This window comes from Ananas comosus, linkage group 16 (assembly GCF_001540865.1).
Source record: "Ananas comosus cultivar F153 linkage group 16, ASM154086v1, whole genome shotgun sequence".
Classification (NCBI taxonomy): Eukaryota; Viridiplantae; Streptophyta; class Magnoliopsida; order Poales; family Bromeliaceae; genus Ananas; species Ananas comosus.
Genome location: NC_033636.1, coordinates 10282147 through 10294673, shown reverse-complemented (window position 1 = coordinate 10294673; position 12527 = coordinate 10282147). Strand labels below are relative to the sequence as shown.

At 44.1% G+C, this 12527-nt stretch overlaps 2 protein-coding genes across 2 annotated transcripts; both read left to right on the top strand.

The window, feature by feature from the left end:
* On the top strand, window positions 523-5151 carry LOC109722123 (ARF guanine-nucleotide exchange factor GNL2). Its single transcript, XM_020250010.1, has 3 exons — window positions 523-1119; window positions 1271-1749; window positions 1853-5151. The coding sequence occupies exons 1-3, from the start codon at window positions 523-525 to the stop codon at window positions 5034-5036; spliced, it is 4260 nt and encodes a 1419-aa protein (XP_020105599.1). The 3' UTR covers window positions 5037-5151.
* On the top strand, window positions 10420-11619 carry LOC109721875 (protein MARD1-like). Its single transcript, XM_020249681.1, has 2 exons — window positions 10420-11004; window positions 11294-11619. Exons 1-2 carry the CDS (start codon window positions 10451-10453, stop codon window positions 11439-11441), a joined length of 702 nt encoding a protein of 233 aa, XP_020105270.1. The 5' UTR covers window positions 10420-10450; the 3' UTR covers window positions 11442-11619.

Below are 12527 nucleotides of genomic sequence, written 5' to 3'. Positions count from 1 at the left end.
ATGTTATTTGAACTTGTTTGAATAAATAATAATTTTAGTAACTAAAAAATTATTGTTTAATAAATTAACGAGTTAGTGAAAAAATTAAAAAAATATATTTAAACGTTAGTATAGTTTATAAAAATAAAAGGTCGCCGTAAAATTTCATACTTTTATCTTACATAAATAAGAATATTGAATATAATAAATTAGAATATAAAATAAAAATATTTATTTAGGCATTTAATCAATAAAATTAATAACTAACGATATAGTCACTTGCTTCTAAAATTAATTTAAAGAGAAAAAAGACGAAACGCGAGTATGAACCATACATTCTTCCTACAACTCCGGTGAATTGACCCACCGTTCTTTTGTTATTCCATTCCCCAACTTTGTCCGTATCCAACCGTTTCGCACGCGCCCACTAACCATTTTTTGAGCCCATCACACAACCTCCCCTCCTCTCTCTCTCTCTCTCTCTCTCTCTCTCTCTCTCTCTGAAATCTCTCTCTCTCTCTCTGAAATGAGCATCCACCAACAATGGCCAAAGCCCACGAGAGCCTCTCCGACGACGAGACCAAGACCGACGGTGGCGCCGCGCGCCGCCGAGACCCCCGCCTCAAGGAGCTTGGCATCTCCTGCATGCTCAACACCGAAGTCGGCTCCATCCTCGCCGTAATCCGCCGCCCCTCCCCGTCCGACCCTATCGCCGACGACCCCACTGCCTTCTCCACCGCCTCCTCGCACCTCGTCAACTCCCTCAAGTCCCTCCGCTCCCTCATCTTCCACCCCCGCCACTCCGCCTGGCGCTTCACCGACCCCTCCGTCTACCTCTCCCCCTTCCTCGACGTCATCCAGAGCGACGACGTCCCCGCCGCCGCCACCGGTGTCGCCCTCTCCGCCGTGCTCAAGATCCTCCGCCTCGACGTCTTCGACGAGCGCACCCCGGGCGCCCGCGATGCTATACACTCTATCGTCTCCGCCATTACGAACTGCCGCCTCGAGCGCACCGACCCTATCTCCGAGGATGCCGTCCTCACGCGCGTTCTCCAGCTCCTCTCCATCGTCCTCCGTGCCCGCGCCTCTGTCCTCCTCACTGACCACGCTGTCTGCACCGTCATCAATGCCTGCTTTCAGGTAGCGCCGGCAAAACTCGACTTGTCAGGCTCAATCGAGATCGCATCAAAATTCAGTGATTTAACCTTAAATGTTCCGACATGTTGGTTTCGAATTTCGTTGCGGATTGTGTTATCATGTCGTTTCTGAAAAAGCCGCCCTCGACTTCCAGGTCGTCCAACAATCGGCCCACCGCACCGACCTCCTCCAACGGAGCGCCCGCCATACCATGCACGACCTCGTGCAAGCCGTCTTCGCCCGTCTCCCAGAGGTCAGGGCTGCAGAGAGCGGCGACCTGGGCTCCGACCTAGAGGACGATGACGGGCCACCCGTCGGATACGGGGCTCGGTGCATGGTGGACATCTTCCACTTCCTATGCTCGCTGCTCAATGTGGGCGAGATGGTCGATTTTATCGAGGGTTACGGGTCGCCGTCGATCAGCTCCGACGAGGACGTCCAACTTTTTGCGCTCGTGCTGATCAACTCGGCGGTGGAACTAGGGGGCGAAGCGATTGGGAAGCACCCGAAGCTTCTTAGGATGATCCAAGACGATCTCTTCCACCATCTAATCCACTATGCGACGCGCTCGAGCCCGCTCGTCCTATCGATGATCTGCAGCACAGTCCTGAATCTCTACCATTTCTTGCGCCGGTAGGTAATACTACGCATTCCCTTCGTCCATTTCTTAACTCAACGACGAAATAAGGAAGAAGAAACTAGCTAAAAATAGCCGGGACTATTACTCTTGTTGCAGGTCTCTGAGGCTCCAGCTCGAAGCATTCTTTACGTATGCGCTCCTGCGAATCGCAGCAGGAATCGGTGGAATTCAGCTTCAGGAAGTGGCGATTGAAGGGGCCATCAGCTTCTTGCGCCAGCCAACGTTCGCCATTGAGACGTACGTTAACTACGACTGCGACCCGATCCGCCACAACGTGTTCGAGGAAATGCTCAAGCTCCTCTGCAAGATCGCCTTCCCCGTAACCAACCCCGCGTTGCCGATGCAGATTCAGGCATTTGAAGGCCTAGTCAGTGTGATCTCCAACGTTGCCGACCGAATCGAGGTCGAGAAATCCCCTGCTCGTGACTCCTACAACCTCGAGCTCTCCGACTACAAACCCTTCTGGATTGAGCGGTGCGAAGAAGACGAAAGCAATCCCGATACCTGGGTCGACTTCGTTCGAACAAGAAAGCTGAGGAAGAAAAAGATAATGATCGCAGCTAACCATTACAACCGGGACGAGAAGAAGGGTTTCGATTACCTAAACCTTTCTAATTTGGTACCGAGCCCTCCCGACTCGAAAAGCTTGGCATACTTCTTCCGCTACACCCCGGGGTTGGATAAGAACAAGATCGGGGATTATCTCGGTGATCCGAGCGAGTTCAACCTCAGTGTTTTGAAGGAGTTCACAGAAACCTTCGATTTCTCCGGTGTGATCCTCGACATTGCACTTCGGACTTACCTAGAGACCTTTCGCCTCCCAGGGGAGTCACAGAAGATTCAAAGAATTCTCGAGGCCTTCTCTGAAAGATTCTACGAGCAGCAGTCGTCAGAGATCTTTGTCAGTAAAGACGCCGTGTTCATTCTCTGCTACTCGCTCATCATGCTCAACACCGATCAGCACAATCCCCAGGTGAAGAAGAAGATGACCGAGGAAGAGTTCATAAGGAACAACAGGGCCATTAATGGCGGAATGGATCTACCGAGGGAGTACTTATCGGAGCTCTTTCATTCGATCTCGACGAATGCGATCACGCTGTTCGGCCAAACGGGCCTGCCCGTCAAGCTGAACTCGAATAAGTGGGCCGATCTGGTCAAGCGATCGAGAACCGTCGAGCCTTACATCACGTGCGAGTTCAAGCATAAGCTGAGCCGCGAACTGTTCGCGGCGATCTCGGGGCCCGCCGTGGCGACTCTCGCCGCCATTTTTGAACACACAGAGGACGAAGAGATTTTACATGAGTGCGTTGAAGGGCTGATTTCCGTGGCACGGATCGCGAGGTACGGATTGGAAGATATATTAGATGAGCTTCTTTGTTGTCTCTGCAAGTTCACCACTCTTCTAAACCCTTACGCCACCGCGGAGGAAACACTCTTCACCTTTAGCAACGAACTGAAGCCGAGAATGGCGACGTTAGCTCTCTTCACCATCGCAAACAAGTACGGGGAATCGGTCCGCGGCGCGTGGAAAAACCTGGTCGACTGCTTGCTGAAACTCAAGAGGCTGAAAGTATTGCCGCAATCGGTGATCGAGCCCGGCAACACCTCGGCTGCCTCAAACTCTGATGTGGCTGCCCATCCAAAGACTGAATCGGGCGTCATCTTCCCTTCCTCTCACAGCGGTTTTGGCGGCACGAGCCGATACGTCTCGGGCCTGATCGGGCGGTTCTCGCAATTCCTATCCCTAGAAACCGGTGCCGACTCGATGCTTAATGCCGGGAGCGAGTTCGAGAACAACTTAAAGATAATCCAGCAGTGTCGGATCGGGAGCATATTCACAGAGAGCTCGAAACTCCCCGACGAGTCGCTCCAGAACCTCGGCCGCGCGCTGGTGTTCGCAGCGGCGGGGAAAGGGCAAAAATTCAGTACTCCGGTCGAAGAGGAAGAGACGGTCGGCTTCTGCTGGGACCTCCTCGCGATGATCACTACCGCAAACCTGCACCGATTCACCGCATTCTGGCCCCAGCTCCACGACTCCTTCGCCGTGGTCTCCCAATTCCCGCTCTTTTCCCCGTGCCCCTTCGCCGAGAAGGCGATCGTCGCGCTCTTCAAAATCGCCCTGAAGCTCCTCTCCGGCCCCGCCCCGCGGCTCGACAAGCTCCCTGAGGAGCTCATATTCAAATCGATAAACCTAATGTGGAAGCTCGACAAGGAGATCCTCGACACCTGCTGCGAGAGCATATCGGAGAGCACGAGAAAGATACTGAGCGAGCACCCGAGGAACGTGCAAACGGCGCTGGGTTGGAAGACCCTCCTGCACCTGCTCTCGGTGACCGGGCGCCTCCCGGAGACCTTCGACCAAGGCGTCGAGGCCATAATCAAGCTGATGAGCGAGGGCACCTACGTGACCCGGCTCAACTACGCCTACTGCATCGAAGCCGCGTTCGGGTTCGCGGCGCTGAAGATAAGCCCCCTGGAGACGAGCTCCAAGATCCTAGACCTAATGGCGGGATCGGTGGATTGGCTAATCCAGTGGCACAAATCGGGGTTCTCCGACCCCGGGAGCGGCTGCAACAGCGGGAGCAGCTTCACGAGCAATTCGTCGAGCACCTCATCTGCGGACGAGCCGGGGCAGAGGGGGAGCCCTGGCTTAGCGGCGAGCCTGTTCGTGAAGCTCGCGGAGGCGCTGCGGAAGACAAGCCTGGTGCGGCGGGAGGAGATCCGGAACCAGGCGGTGGCGGCGCTGCGGCGGTGCTTCGCCGCGGCGGCGCCGGCGGCGGCGGACGCGGCGGCGGAGGAGGCGGCGGCGGCGGCGCCTCTGCTGGGGATGGGCCCGGCGAGCATGCTGGCGTGCTTCAACCAGGTGGTGTTCGCCATGGTGGACGACCTGCTGGAGAAGATGCTGGAGTACGCGCGGCGGGAGAACTCGGAGCGGGAGATGCGGAGCATGGAGGGGACGCTGAAGTCGGCGATGGACCTGCTGGCGGAGGTGCTCGTGATGTTCCTGGTGCCGATTTCGCAGAGCCCCGGGTTCAGGTCGTTCTGGCTCGGGGTGCTGCGGCGGATGGACACGTTCATGAAGGCGAGCCTCGGGGAGGCGGGGGAGTCGGCGCTGATGCAGGAGACGGTGCCGGCTTTGCTGAAGCGGATGATACTGGAGATGAAGGAGAAAGAGGTGCTGGTGCAGAGAGAAGGGGATGAGCTGTGGGAGATCACCAACATTCAGATCCAGTGGATTGCTCCCTCTGTCAAGGAGGAGCTGTTCCCTGAAGAGTTTTAACTTTTAAGTTTTAACTCTCTTCTTTTTGTTTTTCCATTTTTTAAAAACTTCTTAAATCTATAGAGTTTCCTGAGCTGTAAATTCTTTTTTCGTTTTAAGAAAAGAATCTCAATATTTTATTTTATTTTTTGTTTAAATCAGAAAAATATTATTTAGTTAGAAGGTTTTCTGATGGCATATAACATATATTATTATATTTTGGTGCTGATGTGAGGATAATAATATATGAAGGATGAAGGTTAGAAACCTTTTGCATGTAACCACATTATTTGTTGAACATAAAGTACAAAGTTCATAAACATTTTACAGATCTCAGGTAGTGAGTGCAACTAACTCCCTTGTGGTTGTGTATATTACTTGTTATTGATCATATATTAGGCTCTTTGGTTTGCCAAAGATTATTGCCCAATATGTTCCAAGGCCTTATTAAAGGATTGGGCTCTTTATCAAACAATGGAATTCGAGTCTAAGCCAGATTATATTGGATCAAATTTCATTGCAGGCCCTCGAGGTTTAAACATATCAGGTTTAGGCTCGGGTAGAGCAACGCGTTAGTAATTTCGATCTTCTTCATGTGCGACGCAACCAAAGTAGAACTGAGCTAGCATGCTTCTAAAAACTAGTGTTGTTTGCAAACATATATGTTTAGCATCAGATTAGTGTCACGATCCACGGGTGAATTCTTCGGTATCCGATGCACATCAAGATGTGCGCTAAATGGTGTAATTAGAAACAATATTAGTAACTCCATGGAGCATATTCTTGGTTTGCTTCCAATGGCAAAGTTTAACGGCTAGTCCAATGGCCTTTAATAATGACTTGTGATATCATATTACTAGTGTTGGTGGTCGATATCCCCGACTCTTGAGTCTTGACCTAGTCAAAGATCCTCCTCGAGGAGCGTGTCGGGATGAAAACGGCTTATGGTACTGACCCTCGAAGTTTGCGCCATTCAATCGATCAAGCAATTCGGCTGATGAGGGATCGGATCAGCCGGGTTCGAAAACTCTACAGTAAATTCGATTCGGCCGGATGAGCCGAATGTACGGACCAAGTAAGAACTAAAGTCGGCCGATGAGCCAAATGGCTAAAGAACACAGGAATTGATCGGCTTGAAGAGCCGAATGCCTTTATATTCACTGATGAGAAATACAGGAGTCAAGTGTGCCGAATGGCATGCAGACTCGGTTGATTTACTTAAAGAACTACTCCTAGGAAAAACAGTAAGTGCGGGAAAGAAAGAATTATAAGTAGACTATTTCTAGAAAATGCAGAAAATTGCGAGGAAATAAGGGCAGTCTTTTGTTCACAGGAAAAAGACCCCTTTTTAGGGCGTTATTGACCTATTTATAGATCGTCCTTTAATCAGTTATTGTTTTTACACGATCGGCCACTATCTTCTAATATTCCGGACCACTTCCAGCCGATCGGAACCACTTGCAATTGCTTGCGGTTACTGTAACTTTCCTGAAGTCGTGCGGTTTAATATTCTTCCAGTACTCCTGGTGCACTGCAAATCAATACAACTGAATGGAATACCGGTGTACCATATGTCCGCGCCTTATTGGCTGAACAACTAGGACAAATAACACAATATTAAATTTGGATAATGTTTGGAGACGCAAGGAATACTAGTAGGTAAATTTGGCTTAATCATTATATTTTAAGCTTCATTAATTGTGCCATTTAATTAATAATTAATTACATTGATTTTAATAAGCCAAAATGATAGGTAATTATTAAGCTTAATGGTAGGTCCAATTAATCATTAGGTCCAATTAATGCCATTTTTCCCTTAATTTAAGCTGCATGATAAGAGCTGAATTCTAATTTAATTTATGTATTGTAATGATACTAGTGTAATGGATGCTATTTTAATGCTTATTTTACAGCTCATGAAACATTTATTAATGGAGAAGTTGGTTTTATTTCTCAATTTTTTTAAAAAAAAATCAAATGTTTTAGGGTTGAATATCTCTAATTCAACCCTAGTTGGTGTTTAAAGTGGGGGAAAGAAAATTTATTTATTTTTTAAAAAAATAAAAATAATTTTTTTACAATCTTGTTGTCACAGTATAAAATGAGAAAGTCCTCTTAATTTGTATCAGATATTCTCCGTAAAAACCAACAATATTCAATCAACCATTTTTATCCACCAAAATATTTTTTTCCTCTATAAACAATTATTATTATTATATTTATTAAACTTGAATATAATTAATTACATATGAATTTGATCAGATACATTGAATCTACTTTATCCCCAAAATATAGGTGTTCCCTTCACACAAAAAGTCTATCCACAATTCGAATTTTAAGGGCACAAAGATTAACTTATCTTAGCACTAATGAATATTTATTTATCCTGGATAAGATTAAGATATCGATTTTAGGTTTCTTTTTTCAACTTTAGAATATTCTCTAACCAAATCTTAACCAACAGCAGAGAATCCAGTTCTCTAAATTTTTTAAACTTCAAAACAAAAAAAGAGGTAAGACCATATGAAACTCAGAATATATTCTGTCAAAAATATTATAAAATGAGAAACTTGTATAGAGAAATATTATAAGATTGGAATAATAAAATCAATTTAAATTGAATCTTTGTGACAGTATTTTGTCATTTTTTGGTTTCTTAAATAGTTTACTAGATCATCTATAATGGATTCTTTTTTTTTTTGATTAAACAGGGATGAACCCTATTTTACAGAGGGAGGATCAGAAGAGAACAAGGTGCATCCTAGCACTTGCAACCAATGAAAGGTCCCATGAGCATCCCCTTAGGATCCAAGACAGAAACCAAACAGCAAACAAAGCAGCGAACAAAATACAAGGTAACACAGACACAAACAAAATAAGCACCTAACAGCCAAAAGAGCNATGATGGATTCGACTTAAACCAAAGCGGATCTGATCCGAGTTGAACCGAACCGGATCCCGTTTGAACCAAATCATAATGGATTTGACTTGAACTCGAACCGAAGCGAATTCGATCCGACTCGAACCTAAGTGGATCCGATCCGAACCAAGCCGGAAGGGATCCGACTTGAACCGAACCGGATCCGAATCGAACCAGATCCTGTCTGAACCGAACCGAACAGGATTCAACTTGAACCAAAGTGAATCCGAACTGAACCGAACAGAATCCGGTCCGAACCAAACCAAAGTAAATCCAATCCAATCAGAACCATAAAGGATCCGACTCGAGCCGAATATAATCCAATCTGATCAGAACCATAAAGGATCGGACTCGAACCAAAGTGGGTCCAATTCGAATCGAACCATGAAAGATCTGACTCGAACCGAACCATGAAGGATCTGACTCGAACCGAACCAAAGCATAACGGTTCAACTCAAACTAAGTCTTGATGGGTCCCGAACCCAAGCATAACGGTTCAACCCAAATCAAGTCTTGATGGGTCCCGAACCAAAGCATAACGGTTCAGCCCAAACCAAACCTGAAAGGGGTAAACCAAATGAAAACCTAAGGCGGTTCATCCCAAATCAAATACAAGAGGATTAAGCCAACCCAAACCCAAAGTCCACAAATAAATCCCAAAAATCCAAAGTCCACAAATAAATCCCAAAATCCAAAGTCCACAAATAAATCCCAAAAACCAAAATCCACAGATAAATCCCAAAACCAAAGTCCACAAATAAAATCCCAAAGCCTAAACTCAGTCGACCGAAACGTCGTTAAACTAAACCCAAACCCAATTTTCATGAACATCTCAATTTCAGTCGACCGAAAAGTCGTTAAACTAAATCCATATTTCAACGACCGAAATGTCGCTAAACTAAATCCATATTCAAAGGACCGAAATGTCGCTAAACTAAACCCAAATTTCAAACGACCGAAAAGTCGTTAAACTAAATCCAAATCCAAACGACCGAAAAGTCGTTAAACTAAACCCAAATTCCCTGAACCATGAACCAAATCCATACACCAAATCCATGAACCATATCCAAACCCATGAACCATATCAAAGTTCATATCCATACACCAAATCTATGAACCATATCCAAGTTCATGAACCAAATTCAAGTTTATGAACCAAATTCATACACCAAACCCATGAACCATATCTAAGTTCATGAACCAAATCCATACACCAAACCCATGAACCATATCCAAGTTCATAAACCAAGTCCATACACCAAATTCTTGAATCATATCCAAATTCATGAACCAAATCTCATGAGCCAATACTCGAATCTCATGGACCAATACCCAAATCTCATCGTGAACCTTTTTTTTACTCTGGCACATATACCTAGAGTAAAAATTAAATATCGACTACCCCTAATACATATACTTAGGGCTAAGTCAATCGCCTTAGTACATATAACTAAGGCAAAGCATCTCCAAATCGACAGAGTTCTAAGCCATATACTTAGAATTCGGTCAAATGATATCAACTTCATTCGGACTCTAATACATATGCTTAGAGTTCATCCGGCTAGCCCTAATACATATACTTAGGGTCTAGTCAACCTTCTGTTCTAGCACATATACCTAGAGCTGAAGTCAAACCATATCCGACTAGCCCTAGCACATATACCTAGGGTCTAGTCAGTCTTTTGCTCTAGCACATATAACTAGAGTGGAAGTCAAGCTATGCTCGACTAGTCCTAACCCATATACTTAGGGTCTAGTTAGCCTTTCGCTCTAGCACATATACCTAGAGTGAAATCCTTACCCGATCGAGCTCTAATACATATACTTAGAGTTCAAATCCGACTACCCCTAATACATATACTTAGGGCTTAGTCAGACCTTCATTCTAGCACATATAACTAGAGTGAAACTCGGTTAATCCTGATACATATACTCGGGAATTAGCCACTCTCCACTTTCGGGTAATTCGACCCACCTCAATACATATACTTGAGGTCTGGTCACATCTCCACCTTGGAACATACAACCAAGGTGAATATAATCGGACTCTAAGACATATACTTAGAGCCAATTAGACTCTAATACATAGAGTCTAATATTGACTAGGTTTTAACACATATACTTAGGACCTAGTCAATCTCAAATCCAACTGAATCCTAATACATATACTTAGGATTCAATCTATGTACAGTGGGGGTATGCCCCTGCTTAAGCCATGTAAACGGCAAATCATATCAATAAAATTTCATTTGCCTGTTTTGTCTCTTTTATTATCAGCATTTATATTTGGTCTCTTAATCGAGGGTTCCTTAACACCGAAAGTGTGGGGTAATTAACAACAGATTCTTGAGTCTGTCGGAAGCCATGAACCTATAATCCTGATTTCAAAATAAAACATAAACAAACTTTATCTCTACCATGAATGACCACTCGCCCTAGAAACAACCTACGGCGGGGCCGGTTCGTTCGCGGCAGACAGGTTCCAGGGCTCATAACAAGGCTAAGCACAAAAAACATGTTAGAAACTGATTCAGCTTGGAGCCCCACCTCTCCTTTAGAGTATAAACCCTTCCCCAATTCAGGCACTAGTAGTAGTGTCAAATCCCTTATTAAACCACTTGACCTAAAGAGTTGGGATTGCAATAGTGTTGGGCTTGGCCTAGTGAATTCCCTCGCCGACGATACCGCACCGTGGTCACGAACAGTGCTTTTGGGGCTCGAGGCCAGGATGAACACCCTTAGTTCGAAATTCAACTTGAATTTGTTAGAATGTAATCCTGAATCATCCCTCGAAGCTACAAACACGGCTTTACAAGCTCGTAATTCGATTTTGGTCAGCGAGATCGTGGATTCGGAGGATTACACTTGTGTAATTTCCCGTGGTCCGAATCCGAAAACAACCCACATTTTCGGGGATTTCATATTGGAGACTCGCACCGAAGAGATAGTATCTCCCTTGGCTGTGGAATCCTCTGAGGAGCCTATACTTGAACCTTGTGGTGGTATTTTTGGCATGTGTGGGTATTGCAAGAAGACACTCGGAGAAGGAGAAGATATTTATATGTTCAGGTAAGTGATCATTCGCATTCGAGAGGGTTCGAATTGATGTAATTGCGCACGATCCAGCTATAAGTAAATTTAAGTTTAGCGAGATTAATATATATAGTCCCACAATAGATCACAATGATGCTTAGGAGATCTGATACTTAGCTGTGGGCTACATTTTGAATCTTTTCATGAAAAACGACTGTCGTGTTGCAAAAAAAGTAGTGCTTCTGCTTTTACTAAACTTGATTTGCGCTCGAATAACAATTACTTAGTGATTTCTTTCTTTTTTCCCCTTTGAATGTATTGTTAGGGGTGAGGAAGCTTTTTGCAGCAGTGATTGCAGGGAGAGATTCATCAAAGAGGAGATTGAGGAGGAGATGAATACAAAACACTGTTCCTCTTCTTCTTTTAGTTCATCCTACAGTGGGGATTGCTTTTTCCAAATCACCAGTCACTGAGAAAATTGTAGCATGGTTTAGTGAACAACTTGATCATTTTATGAGCTGTTGATCTTTTTTGCAGCCATGGATGATCACCAAAAAGTTGTTTGCTAAAGCTTTTTTTTTTTTGTGTGTGTTATTTGTTTGCCTTTTTTTTCCTTTTCCTTTCTCTCTTTTTTAGGGGTCTTCCAATTGAGTTGCCTTTTAAGCTTTCCTTTCATATTATTATCTTGATTGGAAAGTTGAGTGTTAGGCATTTCATGGCTTTTTTTTAAAACTTTTTTTTTTATAGCCAGGAACAAGCACTGTTCTGAGCTTTTCCAAATAATATGTTTAATTTTTCTTTTTGAGTGAAACTCAATTTGTTTATGTTTATGATAATGATGAGTTAATTCTAAATATATCATGCTATAATTCTTTTGCTCTTGGAATTAATGTTTGTTGCAATGTTTGTTATTGATCCCGAAAAATGTTACCGGTTAGATCTATCTGTTGAGATTATTTAGGGCATTTTGCCCAACAATAAGGCTCACATATAGGGATGTCGATGTGTACAGAAATTTTATTAAACTTGAATGGTGCGAATTTAAATGATATTAAATGGGTATAATATAATTTCGGTTATAAATATAAAAAAATGAAGGTCCGACAAATTTGGGTTCGGATATTGTTTTTATTTAAACCTGAATCCGAACTGAATTCTAACCGGATATAGATTTGAGTAAATTTTGGGTAAAAAGAAATGATTGTCACTGGGTATGGATTTTCGGCTTAGATTTATAATTCAGTTTTTTTTTTTTTTTTTACTGGATTCGATTTTTAGTTATGAATTTTTAAAACCCGATAATTTTGAATTCGGGTTTCAGTTTCAGTAATCAGGCTCGGATTCGAGTTTTGAAAAATTTATTTCAAATCCGACCAATTGACATCTCTACTTACATCGGCCCACAAATCTAACCAACTTTTTAATCTCGTTATCTATATTGACCCAACTGCTCTAGCCAGTATTAATATTAGTATTGAAAAATACTATATGTACACTCTATACAACCAATAAATTCAAAGATTTAAAGCACTCCAATGAGTTTTTAGTGAAAAAAAAGA